The sequence below is a fragment of the Taeniopygia guttata genome, chromosome Z (genome assembly GCF_048771995.1).
Source record: "Taeniopygia guttata chromosome Z, bTaeGut7.mat, whole genome shotgun sequence".
In the NCBI taxonomy this organism is placed as follows: domain Eukaryota; kingdom Metazoa; phylum Chordata; class Aves; order Passeriformes; family Estrildidae; genus Taeniopygia; species Taeniopygia guttata.
This window is the reverse complement of record NC_133063.1, coordinates 12041279-12058344: the sequence shown is the minus strand read 5'-3', so window position 1 is coordinate 12058344 and position 17066 is coordinate 12041279. Positions and strand designations below refer to the sequence as shown.

Here is a 17066-nt window from a genome sequence, read left to right as displayed (position 1 = left end):
CTGAAGAAAAATTTCAGAATGATGTGTTAATACCAATCTAAAAATGAAAATGGTGTTTAAGGTTGCCTATACTAACTGTTCCACAGGCAGCAAGCATATAATATCTAAGGTTTTCAAAAGTGATCTTTGTTCTGGCTGTTGGAGAAAAATATTAAGAGATGGCTATGGACTTCTTTAAAAAAAAAAACCCTCAGCTTTTATGGACAGTACCATTTACAAAGTCCAGTAGTCTCTGCAATCCAGTAATCCAGTTAGTCTACAGATGTGATGGAATTTATGTACTCCATTCACTATACACAGACTTACTGTTTTGGGCAGGAACACAACACCTGACTAATGAGCACTTGGTTAGTGGACTGAAGGAATAAGCTGACACAACTGCAAGGAATGTTGCACATAAGAACAGACTTCACAGCTGAGTGAGTGGGTCAGGAATGATGAATGTACAGGAACACTGATCATTTTGTTATATTAATACATGCATTTGCAGAAGTACAAGAAGCAGTCTATACAAGTCTTACCCATGTTTTCCTCCAGGTTTGCATCATCTTGTCATGTTCACTGATGGCATTTCTCCAGGTATCAAATTCTTTGGTCCATGCATCCTGACCAGAACTGTCTGAGAATGGAGATGGGATGATTACATAACCATATAATGTCAGAAGTCAGTACCTAATCAGATTCAGGACTGCCTGTCCTGCAGGAAGGGAGCTACAAGGAACCCCCATCCTACATTTTGCTCTACATCCTTTCATGTTATTTGTCAGTAAGTTTTTTTTGAAACGGTTATGTCTTTTAAACTGTGCAGCAAACTTAATAGCCTCCAACATAAACAGGTTTAGTGCCATTATCTGTGATTTGAGATAGAGAAGGTAGGATGGACAAATCCATCTAACAAGCACAGGAATGCTCCAGGTAGATCAAAGCCTGGAGAAAAGAGTGACATGTTGGAAAGGACCATTTAACATGATGAACATGTCCAGTTAGTATTCCCCATTTTTCAGTTAATCGCAGGATCACAGAATCAATCAGGAACAGACCTGTGAGATTATCAAATCTAACCTATGATCCAACACTACCTTGTCAACCAAACCATGGCACCCAGTGCCACATCCAGTCTTCCCTTAAACACCTCCAGGGACAGTGACTCCACCACTTCCCTGGGCAGCCTATTCCAGTGTTTAATTATCCCTTCTGTGAAGAAATTCCTCCTAATATCCAACCTAAACCTCCTGTGGCATAGCTTAACCCTGTGTCCTCTTGTCCTGGGAGAAGAGACTGATGCCCCACCTGGCTACACGCTCCTTTCAGGTGGTTGTAAGAGGGTGGTCAGGGCTTCCTTGAGCCTCCTTTTCTTCCAGGCTGAACCCCAGCTCCCTCAGCTTAGAGGGACAGACTTAGAGAACTTGTTCTCCAGACCCTTCACCAGCCTTGCTGCCTTTCTCTGGACATGCTCCAAGCATCTCACCCTCACACTCTATCATCTTCCTAAACTGAGGGGCCCAGAACTGGACAGAGAACCCAAGGTGAGGCTTCACCAGTGCTGAGTACAGGCTCCATCGCTGCCCTGCTCCTGCTGGCCACTCTGTTGCTGTCACAGGCCAGGATGCCATTGGCCTTCTTGGCCACCTGGACACAGCTGGCTCATGTCTACCCACTGTCACCAGCACCCCCAGGTCCCTTCCTGGCCACTGTCCAGCCACTCTGATCCCGCCTGTAGCACTGCAAGGGGTTATTGTGGCCAAAATGTGGCCACAACACTTGGATTTGGTCCAAGGCCCAGAACTTGGCCTTGCTGAGCCTCATGTTGCTGGATTTGGCCCAGGCCGTCTGTGCCCCTCTGCAGAGCCCTCCAACCGATCAACACTCCCCCTGTAACTTGGTATCATCCATAAATTTGTTAATGAAACACGCAACGCCCTCATCCACGTGGTCAATAAAAACACTGAACAGAGCTGGCCCAGCACAGAGCCCTGAGGGACACCACTGGTGCCTGGCCCCAGCTGGATGCAGCACCGCTCACCAGCACTCTCAGCCAGTTCTGAGCCCAGCACTGAGTGCTCCTGTCCCAGCCGTGGGCTGCAGCTTTTCCAGCAGTGCTGTGGGAGACAGGGCCCAAGGCCTTGCTGGAGTCCAGGTACACAACATCCACAGCCCTTCCTGCATCCACCAGGCCGGTCACCTGGTCATAAAAGGAGACCAGGCTGGTCAAACATGACTTACCCCTCCTAAACCCATGCTTGGCTGCTTCTGAGCCTTCGGCCATCTGTAGATGCCATGTAATTTCACTCAAGAATTCCTTATACTTCCTTACATTGATAATCTAAGAAGGGCTATGTTACTGCATCCTGGTCTATTTGTCAGCTTTTTTTGCAGAATGTAAGACTTATGGTGACATATTTTCTATTTATCTTTTGGGACAATAGCAACGTATGTTTTTAGAGCACAGTGTTTTACATTTGTGGTTTACATTTACACTGGTTTGGTTGAGATGCTCTTAATTCTCTTTCTGAGATAGACTTCAAAGTAACTGGAGCAATTGCATGGCTTTTCTCTGTAACTGAAAAAAGAAGCATTGAGCCTTCCTTGACAGACTCACATTTGGTATTAACCAGCTTCTTAATTTTTCCTTCATCCTGCCAAGAAAATCCCTGCTGCATCAATATTCATTGCTCCTGCTGTCTTGAACACTTCAGATCCCTACACCTGGGTAAGGTCTCAGGAGCTAACTGCAGTAAGCAGCCTGGATACCCAAAATCCTGCAGCTGCTGAAGTTACCTAACTGCCCTCCTGCCTAGTAAGTGTCCAAATGGAACAGAGGAAACTGACCTTGCCCAATCCAAACCATAAGTCGTTTACAAATCATGCAATTTTAAAAACCAGCATAGTGGGGGCTTCTCTTTACCATAGGACTTCCTTAAGTCTTTATAAATTAAAGAATTTTTCTACATTACCCTGTAAAATTCCATCAGAGTACTTATTTGTAGCTCTCCATTACTCATCTGATTTTCAGGGTTTTTGAATTAGTTTATCAGGTTTTGGTTCAATTTCTAGATCTTAACTGCTAATTTACATTAGTCCTTTGAGAGAAGGGGGTAGAAGAAGGAGTTTTTATGCCTCTAAAACCTTTCCATAAATGAAGTGCATACTAATAGAGTGGGCAAAGTTACCATCTTTAGATATGCACGTTTTCTGGCTGAGTATTACAGAACTTTACTCATATCAGGGTCAGGCCAAACATGGCATACTCTTGAAACAAGCCTACCTTTATCTTCCACTGTGATCAGCACTTCTGACGTTACGTTCCCAACTTTTGAGATGAATGAACATCTGTATTCTGTGTTCTCTGATACTGAATCTTTCACCCAGCTGAGAACATGCACTCTGCCATCAAGCAGCAGGTGAGATTGCTCCGTGATGCATGCCTTTATTTTTTGTCCATTCTTCCTCCAGACAAAGTAGGAGTTATCTGGACCTATAAAAATGTCAGGTTATTCTGTAAGATAATAGAAGATGAGTATTTGAAAAGAAAATAAGCCCCATCATGTCAAAAAGGTTGATTGAAATGTTTCTTCAGTTTCTTCAGTGGAAATTCTGGGTACCAAAACCCTGGGATTAAGAGGAGCTAGCATGGGAAATTTAGGTTCAAACCCAAGTTGTGGGTTTGCATTGAGGAATTCTGTGTGGATTCACACAATAGGGAACTTAGCACATGTGGTAAGAGCCAGTGATGAACACCAGCAAATTCCTGTAGCACCAGGACATCCTGCCTACTGCTGCACAACCCAGGTCCTGGTACAAAGCTGACAACACCTGAGACATGCCTCATAGAATCTGAAAAAAAGGCCAGGAGGGGAAAAGTTCAACAACTCCATGCGTCAAAGATGCTGGAACCAGTAATGAGAGAGGGTAGAATTGGAAAAAGCACAGAACCAGTAGTCACAGCAGGCACTAAAGCAAGACAGAACTTGAAAGAACCTTGGATCAACAACAAAGAGGAATCTAATTTTTTAGCTTTGCTACTATTATTTGTCTTAACCTGCAAGGGCAACATTTGAATAAATCAGAGAGTGACAGTAGCCTGGAGGACAGAACAGCTGTTCCCAGAAAACTAGCTAGGAAGGTTGGCTGAAGTGCACTTGGCAGCATCAGAACCTTTCCATTTAAAATACAGACATCTGAGCCAAGCTAAGAACTTGGTAATTCTGATGTTTAAAACATGACTATTTCTCCCTCTGGGCCTAGGATCCAGACTAGCCTTAGCAAGAGAAGATGTGAAGTGAAATTTGGTGTAAAAAGAAAATTAACTATGGCTGCAAATATGTCTTGACAGAGCCTACTACAGCTTTTACTGTGAGCACTTCATATTGCAAGTTGATGTGGCATTTTTTCCCCTAGAACAATAAAATTCTGTCATTAAGTTTTAGATAATCATGCAGGAGGAAAAAACAGTTTTTACATTTGTGTACATATTACATATTTGTACATAATAGACATTGTTATGTTGTGTAAAAAGGAGATCGTGGCAAATTCTTAACTGCTAAGTTTTATTTCCAAATCTCTCACAAATATGGGCACATAAATTAGCAGTAAGGGTAAGTGTGAATGGTAGAGGACATGATCTAGTTAAAGCATTGCAGGGTTTCTCTGAGGGAAGTGGCACAGTCTGAAGGGCTGACAGCAGCTCTAACAAAGCGGAAAGGGCAAGCATACCTTGGGCTGAAAACAGGTGGTCTAGCATACACCATTTTTTTTAATTTTTCAAAGGTGTTTTAGGGATGATTGTACTCATTCTACAGCTAACAGCTGATAGGTTACATGTCACTAAGTCCATCAGAAGTCTGGAACCAGGGACAAATTACTTCAGTAACCTAAAGCTGAAGCTGGAATTTGAACAAATGGGAGGAATAGTAAGTGCAAGCACAGCAAGAAAATCAAAATCCCTAAGTGCCACTTTAGAGCCAAGCAAAGAAGCAGCATGTTTAGTGCAGAACACTTCCCTAACTTACTTCAAATGTACTATTTCACACCAGAGAACCTGCTCTGTTTTCTAGAGCTGAAGATCCCAATTGTGCTGGAAAATGGCCAAAATTTCCACTTACATCCACATTTCACTGAGAGATTAAAATGTAGCAATTTCCTTATACATGAAATTTTGCAAGCTGTGTTGGTTCAGACTGGTCCCTTATGAAGTGCAACTAGGCAATTTTTACCCTTCTGTTATTTTTCTGTGCAGTCAGAAGCACTGGAAATCCCCAGAGATACACACTCATCCCCACTTACACTGGTTGACAGCAAAATTTAGATGCAAGCAGTACTCAGGGTTTTTCCTGATCCTGTTCCAGTGCAACTTGTTTCCAATGTTCAGGCACCTACCGTCTCTACTTTGATTTCATTTTCAGGATGGATCAATACAAAAAAATACAATGTGACACAGTTTCATCTGCAAAAATTTTAAATCATATTTGTTAAATGCAAATTTTCTACAACTCCCTGTAATGGTTAGGGAAATATTTTTTGAAGATAAAGGAAAATAATAAAAACATATACTCTGTTTTTTTTTTTTTTTTTTTTACTGTCACTATAATACAAATTAATTACATGTCTAGTGCAATCTTTAAAATACAAGTTTCTGACCTGATCTACTTACTTTGCCATCCATGTTAGGAATGCTTGAAAGATTTTAAGAAAGTAGTGTTATTAAAACATAATAATCAAGCAGAGAATTAAACAGCACAAGATGATAGGTACATAAGTAACTATACCTAAGCAGCCATGAAATAGATTTCAAACAGTTAACTTCAAAAACATTGCTTCAATAAACTACACGTGATTAATTAAAACAACTTCACCACCTTGATGATTTCAGAAGGGGAATTAACAGTTATCAAACAAAAATACAAAAAACTTTGTGGCATCATCTGAGCTACCCTTTCCTTTGCATAAGGCCTTCAAAATTTCCAGTGTCTCTGGAAGTTTTTGCTTCTTTCTCACACAGATTTCATTTTCTCTGTTTTCAGCAGTTTGAATGAAATGGTAGTGCCCAGGTATTAAAAGCCAGAGTAGTAATGGCCCAGGTAGTTTCTGCCAGCAGAATGGGTTCTCTGACCTATGTCAAATCAGGCTGGGTTACAAAAACCACATATTTCATACCCAGATTACTTTTTCTCAATATTTTCCACCGACAAAAATGGAAAAAAAATTCAACCACCATTCTTAGCATAGAAATTCAAACAACTGCAACGCCTTGTAATCTTCTACCCACAGTCTGACTGCATTCAGTGGGTTATTGGTGTAAATTTGACCTAAGGTTAGAAGAATTAAGTAAATAAAACCAGACTTAAAGTAACTAAAGTATAAAGCTACAGATTCAGAGCAGCATGGGGATGCACCCTGCTAAGCTGGCCCAAATTAAGCATTTGCCATATATGCATCACATCCTAACAGACATATGGTTTTTCAAGACAGCTTGGAGACACTAATTCAAAAGAAGCTGATTATGGATTTAGCAGAGCTCAGTGACATAAGGCAGGGGGAGCACGGCGGAGCACTGGCCAAGCTGGCTCCTTGTGCCAAGTGCTTCCATGTGAAGAGAGCTGTGGAAACATTTCAAAAGCAGCCCAGTGAAGCTGCATTTTAAAATGTGAGCAGTGCTACCACTGGTGGTGGTTCAGCACAAACTCCTCCTCATTTCTAACCCAGCTCTTGAAGGGTAGCATTTGAATAAGACTTCTCTAAATTCATGAAAATATTTCCAAGACAGGGGGGTTAGTACAAAAGCAGGAGCCATCAGAAAACCTACACCCCAGCTAATAATTGCTGCAGATTGACAGCAAATTGAAATCCAGTGAAGATAAACTGACAGGTATCCCAGAGAGAAATTCTACCACGGTAACAAAAAGTCTTTTACACAAATTCCTATTATCTAGACAAAGAACTGCTACCAGAGGCTATCCATAGGGATGGGAAGTTAAAGCTTATGAAAAAAACTCCCTTGTATAACCAATATACATCAAAACCTCTTTCAAAACTCACCATGTGCATCCGATTAAGAATGACATCTGGATTTAATGCTTGTTATCAAGCTCACAGCTTTGCTGAATTCTGCTGAAGCAAAGATCCCAGATTTCTGAAAACCAAGATCATACAGGCAGCTCTCATCTGGAGCAGGGATTAAGGTTTAAAAAGGCACTATAACCTGGATGCAGGAAAGTCTTCTTTTAAATCAGACATCAAAGTTAGCCCAGGAAGAGGTTAGTCAATCATTAATATGAAATATTATCACCTGCACTACTCAGTATGTGAATAAAAGATTTAGGGCTGATCACAGTTTCTTGAGTTGTAGGAGTCTGAATCATTGCTGCTGCTGATGCCAAAATAATAAATCAGTATGAAATGAAGCCATCAGAGGGTAGCTGACTTGAAAAGTGGGGGGGGGGGGGGGGTGGAAGCAGGGGGGTTGAAATCTTTAATTTGAGACAAGCATCTTTGCAGTTTTGTGCAAATAGTATGCAAGTTACATAGCCTGTACCCCCTACCTATAACTGGGGTGCATTTTTGGGGTAGTTTTGTTGGTTGGTGTTTGATTGTTAAATCAGGGTAATTCATTCTAGAAGACAAGCTTGACAGCAATGGAAAAAGAAAAGCCAATAAAAAGCCAAGAAAACAGACCTCTCTGAAATGCCAAAGAATATTACTTCCAATACCAAGTATTGGACACTGAAGGATGCATGAGGTCCTGCAGACACCTGGTGTAAGTTACCCATCCCTTTGTGCAACATCAACACCACGAGCTGATGCAGCTTATCATGGCAGAGGGGCAGCAGGAAGTGCTTCCTGCAGAATGTGAGCCATGTAAAAGCTGTGAGCAGCCACTCACTAGAGGTGATGCACAGCACACGCAGGTGCAAGCAGGACAGGGCATCCATCTTCTCGGAGTGGAATTTAAAACCAGGCTGGGAAAATGGCTGACTGGCCCATTAGATAAAAATGCAATTTTTATCATGCATTTATTCAGATGCTGATAATGTCCAGAAAAAGGTTTTGCACTTGGATAATTATCTGTGGGAAAAAAAAAATCTTGATGAAGCATTAGGAAGCTAGAACCAGGGACTGCTGTCACAAAAAAAAAAAAAAAAAAAAAAAAAAAAAAAAGGTTTCACTTTCACAGTATCACAGAATTAACTAGTTTGGGAAAGACCTTAAGACCTTGAGAGTCCAACCTATCAGCTAACACCACCTTATCAACGAGCACAACACCAAGTGCCACATCCAGTCTTTCCTTAAACACTTCCAGGGATGGTGACTCCACCACCTCCCTGGGCAGCCCATTCCAATGCCCAATCACTCTTTTCTGAAGAACTTTTTTACTGATGTCCAGCCTAAACTTTCCCTGGCACTTACTGTTTGCCTAATGATTATTTGCCATCCTATCAGCTAACAAGGCTACTATGTTAAGTTTTAAAATAAAACAAAGAAAATTGGAGAACATATTTTAAGGAGTACCATGCTCTCCAAAAACCACTTCTATTCTCCCGAGAACACAAACTACTTCTTTTCTTTGTTTGATAGGCAGATCTAGCAGGAAGATGACTGAAGAGATGGAAATGAGATTTTCATCTCCACTCTGGGGACAATGCACACAGAATACTGAGACAGTTCTGTACCCTGGTAGTACCTGTAGCGGTTACTACCAGGGTACTGCTTCAAGCCAAGACATTACTGAATCAAGAGTTCCAAGGACAAAAGTCAAAATATTTCTGCTGAACTGCAAAAGAAGAAAGGCTAAACTGGGAGGTCAGGTAAACTGCAAACAAACTATACAGAGAATAGAATACAAACCTAAGTTAATCCCTCTCCCTCCTGAGAGAAGACATCCCAAAAGGCATTTGGGTCTCCAAAGTCCCCAGTGTGAAGCAAGCTTCTTTTATACTTAGTCATATTACAGAAGCTGGTGCAGATTCTGCTCCCTTGCAGTCTCCCAGAATTATGTACATTAAATTCAAATGGAGAATACTGCCCTTTTTGTGACAGAGATGAACTCTGTCAGCAAAGTTCATCTCTGCTGACAGCCCAAGCAGCACCCAGTCCTCAAGCAAGCTGAGAAGCTGAACTAGACAACTCAACAGCAAAGCTGCTGCTTTACAGAGGTTCTCCTGCACAGAGGTGCCAGCTTTTTGCCTCAGCCTCACCTGATTTTTTGACAAGCTGTTCTCTCAAAAGGGTGGCTTGTTCAAACCGTGAGGGTAAAAACTGGTAAAAAACTGTGTTTTTAACCTGTGCAAAGCTCTGAAAACCACGCAAGGGCTTTATTTTCCCGAGCCCCCTGCTGACATGAGCTGCAGCCTGTCAGACTGAGTGGTGAGCGTACAGAACACCAGCTGCTGTGCACGGGACACACTGCAGCAGGCTGCAGCCTCAAGTGCTCTGCACATCACAGCAGCAGCAACTACTGCAGGCTGCAGCTGCTAGTCCCAGGTAGACTCAATCTCCCAAGGTGCTTCAGGATCTTCCTTTATGTTTTAATAATTTATAAACTACCAAAAGCCACACAAGATGTTTTCCACCTGCACCTTATTACTCATTCCACAGGAAAAACCTGTACGAGTGCATCAGCTGCACACGGTGAAATGTGGGAAAACAACAATTTAACCAAATCTTCTGAGGAAAAAAAAAAAAAAACAAGACAATTTTGGTTCTACATCTTTTCCTTTTTCTCCTCTTTTTAAATTTGATGCCTGATGCTTTTTAATTTGCCTTATGCTTACAATTATTTTTACACTGAACTTATTCTAGTCTTTACTGGAAAACTAATTTAAAGTTAAAACAAAATAAAATAAAACAGAACAACCAACCAAACAACAGCAAAATAATCCCCCTAAAAAAACCCAAAAAAGGTATTCTTCTTGCATATTGATGTCATGGGCATTGCTTAGGAAAGCATCACTGTGTAAGTCTCAAAATATACTGCATAAAAATTTGAAAGTTTTCTAAAGTTTTGAAATATTTGTGCAGTGGATTGATTTGTTATCATGTTACAAAAACTAGCCTTGTTATCTCTCCATGGCTGTAATTTAGAGCCACTTACCAACTTCAACTGGTTATAAAACACAAGTGTATCAAAAATTTCTACTTGATATTGGTGTTCTTGTAAGAACAGAAAAGTAACAACACAAGTTAAATCCACTGTAAGATACTGATAATTTAAATGCCATCATTTGTCACGTCAGACAAACATTTTGCCTAGCACAAAGAACATTCCCAGGCAGGCTCATTCTGCTCTGGCTGATGCACACCTCCATGCCTCACCTGACTGAGCTCTACACCAGACCAGACCACCCCAGGGCACCATGGCTGATGCAATCATGCAAATGATGCAAAAAAACCCCCAAAAAAAACCCCAAAAACCAAAAACCTCACCCAAGAATGAATTACTTATTTCCATGGGTAAGTCAGTCTCTGACAGGTGACCTCCTCCTGGGGGAAAAAAAAAAATTTCCCCACCCGTCTGTTTTTCAGTGCAACTGCAGGCTCCACCAAAGAGGAACCTCTAGCGAACCACTTGCAACTCTGATTCTTGCAAGTTATGGATCTTTTCTTCCACAGATGTGGGAAACTTTCTTCTACTCCTTCTAGAACAGTGTAACCACAGGAACAGGCTTTGTATGTGTTACCAGATACCCATCTCAGCATCTCCATGAAACAGTAACTCCCCGAAAGTGTATTTCCAAGTTCACAGAACTTGTATGTTCACACTACTGAACCCATTTTTTTACCAAGAATGAAAACAATCCAATATGTAAAATCTCCAGCTACAGATAAATTAAGGGAGGGAGTAATCTTGACACCATGGACACAAAGAGGCTTGATCTGCTGATGAAACACAGTGTTTTGCAGTGTTTGATTATAAAAACATTTAAACTATCACACAGCACACTTGCTGTATTTTAGTTTTATCTGTGAAATTATGGACATGGAGCTAAAGCAGGGGGAGGAGGTGCCAGTAAAACATCCTTGAGCAGAATCAAAACTCTGGGAAAAAACCTGTTCCTACTATACCCAATTTCAACAGAGTACACCAGAGAAATTATACAGCAGGTGTGTGCACCACCAACTCGCTGTTTCTCCCCTGAACCAGATGTTGTAGCATTTTGTTCAATTTATTTGAAACTTGCCTTAACTGCCTCTAGAAGTTTAAAAAATTCTGTAATGGGAGAGAAAATTTCTATTAGAGCAAGTACACAGGAAACCTAATGTTCGTCCATGCACATATAGCAGACAGGTCTCTAGAGAAATATGAGACTCTGGGGGAGTAGAGACAAACTGGGAGAAAATTTGCAAAGGGAGATTTATTCCTCCCTTTTCCAGAAGAGTGGAAGTATTCCATACTTGAAACAACTTCTTTTTCAGAAAAAATGTAGCAGTTTGCCACAAATGCTGTTTGTGTTGTATCACTCAAGTTTACCTTGTGGAAATGAGCCAGTACAAGGCTGTAAAGTCTTATCCTCAGGTAAGCTTTCAGGTTAAAACATGTGGGATGAGTAAGAGATGAGCAAAAGAACTCACCAACTCCTGCTGAGCTTCCAGACAGCTTGAAACTGATATTTACAATTAAAAAAAGGAAGAGATTCAGCAATTCTGATAAAATAACAATTAAGCTAGAAACTTAATTAAAAATAAGCTTTGAGGTTTTTACTGGATGATGTGGCAATCTATGTATTTGCATCACACATTTACTGATGCCATATCCTTTTTTGAAGACAACCAGGCACAACATTTAATTCTCTGCCAGTCTAATTTAACCCTTTTGCACCTTGCAAACACATTTTACTTTATGTTCATGGCTGAGAGAAATCAAGTTCCACTAAAGCTATATTAATATAAAGAAATATAAACCAACACTGAACAAATTTGAACAAAACCAGAGACCTTCCTTGCAAGAGCAATTCTTTAGCTACCCCCCACCCAGGATTAATTCATATATCCTCATGTGCAGGACCCAGAAAGATGCAAATATCTGCACCAGTTCTGTGTGCTGGTCTGCATTTGCTGGTTTGCATGTTTTTTAAATCAAGCGACTGAAGTTCTGGGTAAGAGACGAGTGTGATGTGTCAGCTAAATGCCTTGCTTCCGAAAGGGAGCAAAAACTCTGTCCATAATACAAAGTCCAGTCCTCCCCTGCTTTGATGTACATTGGAAGAACTTCTATAGCTGGGTCACCTTGACCCCACCTGTACCATTACTGCATCCCTTGGATTCCAGGTGGTTGTGAGGAGTTTGTTCCACTATTCACCCCTACACCTTCTGAGGAATGGAGTCCACATGCTGCCTTTAGGACACTCTGCCTTCCTTCCTAAATTCATCACCAAGGAAAATACAATTACTGACAATTTTTAAGAGCAGCATCCGTATTATGTTAAGATTGGTACTGCTGGATGAAAAAAAAAATTCTAAAATGAAGTCTAGGTCTGTAGCACAATTATCAAGTTGTTTAAATCTTTTGTGCTATTGTAACCTTTTTTTTTTTCATAGTGGACTACCAAGTTTCTGAATTGCCTATCGCAAAAGTGAGCAAATTACTGCTGAAAAGTGCTTTCCAATCTGAATGATTCTAGTCTATGAAAGAACCTTCATCCCACATTTGTTCCTTTCAGCCACAGAAATACAAACAAGGCCTTTGTTAAGATCTACTCTAATAAAGATTTATGCATTTCCATCTGATGCCACGTAATGCTAACAGAGATGCCAATAGGGAACAACAATACTTTTTATATTCAAGCTACATAATTTCTTCTTTTAAAAAATAAGGTTCCATATGAAGACCTGTTTCAATCCATTAAATCATACTTAGTTTAAACCAGCAATTACAAATTGTAATTTGTAATAATCCAAACAAAAACTGGAAAAAAAGCTGAATTGCTGTGAAGAAACAGCTTTGTCCTCCTTTACACCTCAGGTAATGTATCTGCTATAAAATGGAAGTTATTACTGTATGTACTTCGCCACTTGAAATAAGATGGAAATAGGGATGACAGTCCACAAAATATGCTAAGTTCAAATTCAATAAAAGTGTACTTTTTAAACTGCATACACACTGACAATGAAAATATCTACCTGCTAAACATCCATATGCGATCCTGATTCACTGAATTCCTTCAGCACTCACAGTGACTTATTCTTGGTAAGAGCCTGCTGGCATCCTGATGCATGCTGGCATCCTGATACTGTCTCTCTTTGTTCTTGTTTTTCCCCCCCAGACATCACAAAAGGAAGATTTATACAGTACACATGGTGACACAGCTAAACCTTTAATGCAGAAAAGTGCTGGCTTATACAGGGTCCTCCAACTTACCTGTGGCTTGGCAGAAGAGGTGGAAGCGTCCCCGGACACTAACATGCTGTGCCTGGTCACTTAGGAAAGGTGGCAACAACATGACCTTTACAGGGTCTTTGCTAGACCAAACATCAGGCTGGGTACTGGTGGGTGAAGGAGGTGAATCACTTCCCACACAGGACAAAAAGGAGGTACCAGTAGGAGGGAAAGGTATGGGAGATGAGGCTGTGTGACAGAAGACGACAGAAAAGAAAGTAAAAGGGTACTAAGGAAAGAAGTTGCAAGAAATACATCACACAATGAAAAAATAATGCAAAAAGACAAGTGAGTTTTAGAAAGGTAGTAAGACCAAGTGTCCCTAGGCCCCCAAAGAAGAGCACTCTCCTCCTTCTCCCACATTGTTTTTCTCCCATCCTTCCCATCTCCCCACCCTGGGTTATAACCCATTCAGTTGAAGCTGAGAGGCTGCTTCAAATTAATGATGAAGTTTTTACATTCCCCCCAAAGGAAATCACAAGGAACATTAGTGCTTGCCAAATGGAAAGCACTGCTGTGTCACATTTCAGAAAATCCAAGATGTAATACAACTTATTTTAACATTTATTCTGTTAATAGAAAAATAAAACCAAACGGAATCTTATAAAATATAAACTGTTTACACTAAGATGGTCTAAATTATGTTTGCATGAAGGTTCAACACAGAAAAGCAGCCCAGGCATACTGCTATTTACTGTTAAAATGTATTCTACTTCTAGCAATATTTACAGAACGAAGCAGTGAGAGGAACAATTCTCCAGGACTGCACACATAAAATGCTTTTACAGACAAACAATGCTGCTGTGAACCAGGCTGAGAACAAATGCACACTTTCACGTTAGCAGGCATGATTCACATAAACAGTTCAAAGGACTGATTGTTTAAGCAGCTCCAGTTTCAGTCTCCAGTTGCATAGGAGAGTGAAGGTATCATCCAGAAAGGGCGACGCTGCAAGTATTTGTCACAAAAAGAAGCTGAGTTATTTCTGAATCTGAAAAGAAGAAAACAAACCAGCAACGTTTTCTCATCAGGCTGTGTTCTAACAGTCCATTCCAGCGAGTCACTAGCTGAATTGTTGGAGAAGAATTAATTCTTCTTGCTTCCTGTTTTGCTTCCACAATGCAAGAAACCTCTTTCCTTGTCACTGCTCACTGACAGTTGCTTGCCTGTACTGCTCTATTAACTAAAGAAAAAAAAATGAATCCAGTTTTGTATAGAAAATAAAATGTGACTACATCCAGCTGGCTCGCTGGTGGGGGGGAGGAAAAAACCAATAAAAGAAAAAAAGAAGCATTTTTTTCCTCCTTCCCCATTCCCCACTTACTCCATGTTTAGTACTGATATTGTTGTACCTACATTTCTAGTAAGCAGCAAAGAAAAGAGCCTTTAAACAAGATTATCCCTGAGTCTTACACAAATCAAGGCAATGCTATCCCCATTATACCTTAAAATCTAAGATACTTGTAGAGCAGTTAAAAAAATTAACTTTAACCAACTAAAGAGACCTAGTGTGCCAAAACACAAAGCATAAAACTAAAAACAATCACTAGAAGCAAAGAAAAAAAATGTCCCAATCTGGACAAAAGTCTATAATTTACCAATCTGATAAACTAAACTCAATTTCCAATTTGGAATTAAAATGAAACTAGATCTTTTTTTAATGGCAACTAAAAATATGTGAAGACTGAAGTACTTTTTAAAGCCAACTGAATTATAAAGTTACTTTTACTCTATTGAAGAATATGGCCAAAGAACAAGCAAGTAGCTTCACTAGAGCAAAGTGCTCAGTGTGGGGGAAAACTGGGAATAAACAAGTGGCGATCTGAAACTGGCCATTTGAATAAACAAAAAAAACGACAGTACAACACAAGATGTTCTGGTCTCCAGACAAGTACACCACTCTAATTTGTTGAGATCTAAATGAAAATTGGCTTGCTGTACAGCTGAAGCATGTAATCCTTGCTATGGCTTAGCTGTCACACCCGGGGTCTCCGTGCTCAAACAGCCAGCTGCAGGAGCACAGCTCACTTCCACCACGGAGAGGGACCAGGGGTCCTTCAGTCCCCCTCCACGTCCGAGTCGGCGTACTTGAGCTCGCACTTGACGTCGAAGGGCTTGTCCTTGGCCTCGCGGGACGCCTGCGAGTCCCCGGCCTGCAGCTGGCTGTTCCCGCAGTCCGGCTCCGTCTCGTAGCCCGTGTCGTGCGCCGGCTTGGGCTGCTCCCCGCTCTGGTGGCTGACGCTGCCCTGCTCCACCAGCATCTCTTTCACACTTTGCTCGCAGTCAGAAAAATCTGACTTCGTTTTCTTCTTGCCAAGCAGCATCACAGAGCGAAACTTCAAGCACTGCCCTGGCAAGTAGCCTTTGTAACAGTTGTAGGAGAGCAGGCACAAAAACAGCATGAAAAAGAAGAGGAAGAGGAACATCAACAGGAAGTTATCATTTGACTTGAGGAACACTGTCTTTTCCGGGACTGCATCAGGAATAGAATTGAAGAGCTCTGTGTTGGAGGCTACACTTGTTAAGACAGGGCCAATGGGCTTTGTTAATATCCTTCCTGTGGTTACTGGTACCATGTGAGTGGTGGAGACGTGAGCAGTGGACCCCTCGGCCGATACAGCTGACACTTTGAGCACATCACTATTACCTTCTACTGGTGCAGCTGTTGTAGTGGGGGCCACCATGGTACGCTGCATTTTTTTCAGTTCCAAAACATGCTTAGCCAGCACTTGAGAAAATTTCTTATTTTCCACTTTTTCTTCTGACAAACATTGGTAAACACCACTGTCTCCTTCTGATAAATTGAAGATGAGCAGTGCCTTCTCCAGCAGACGGTACTTGGGACTCTCCACTCTCAGCACATCATCTTTGAACTTCCAAACTACCTGTGCCAGATTGGACTTTTGAGAACACTTGAGTTCTGCTGTGCTCCCATGCTTGAATGTATGCTGTAGGGGATTCTCTCTTACTTTATCTGGAACATCAAAATAAACGTGCAGAGTATCAGCAATGATTCCAGTTTGCTCTAATCTGTACAGCTTCAACAGACTGTGTTACAGTCTTACTGGAAGCACGAAGATTATGGCATTCACCTCACAAGAACAGGTGGACAGCATGCAAGAATCTCAGTGGAATACCAAGCTGCATGTGGAACATCAAGACAAACTAAGAGACAGGACACCTCAACTCTAAGACAGCCTCCACTTCTAGATAAAGGTGAGACCTCACTGATCCACAACTGAGTATGCACCCGAGAAGTCACTGTTGAGGAAAGATACTGTACCTGGTCTCACTTTATATCCAATCACTGCATTTTAAGTAAAGCAGCAACTACAAAGTATGCAAGAGGAAACTGAACTAGGAACTCTCTTCTGAAAAAAAGGATATTTGCACTTATGGCACATCCACAACTTATGGCATCCCGTAAGTTAATAAAAAAAATTACAAGCAAAGCTCTCATGGTGGTCCACGCTTTGCTCAGATTATAAATAAAAAGTGAGTACACCAAACTCTTAAGAGCTTTTTTTACTTGCAGCTAAAATCGCCTGTAACTCAACTCCATTTTATGATCTCCTTGATGTGGTGGCAGCAGCACACAGGACAAAGAAAAGACCTGTGGTTACTTGCTTTAAAGCACTATGGAAGGTACTTCAGCTGCTCTATATCATGTTCTAAGTTCCCCCTCCCCATTCCCCAT

The 17066-nt window shown here is 41.1% G+C and overlaps 1 protein-coding gene across 10 annotated transcripts in view; it reads right to left on the bottom strand.

The window, feature by feature from the left end:
- SEMA4D (semaphorin 4D) overlaps positions 1–17066 on the bottom strand; it is a 109266-nt gene that overhangs the window by 14480 nt on the left and 77720 nt on the right. For 6 of the 10 annotated variants that reach the window (XM_041711346.2, XM_041711345.2, XM_030258377.4 and 3 more), the window contains one exon: positions 13913–16343. In XM_041711346.2, coding sequence (XP_041567280.2) covers positions 15427–16343 — 917 coding nt within the window. In that variant the 3' untranslated portion in view covers positions 13913–15426. Of the gene's footprint in view, positions 1–521; positions 620–3265; positions 3476–5650; positions 5673–13351; positions 13559–13912; positions 16344–17066 lie in introns of those variants that run through there. The other 4 variants (XM_030258380.4, XM_041711347.2, XM_072922451.1 and 1 more) reach the window with 4 other exon arrangements.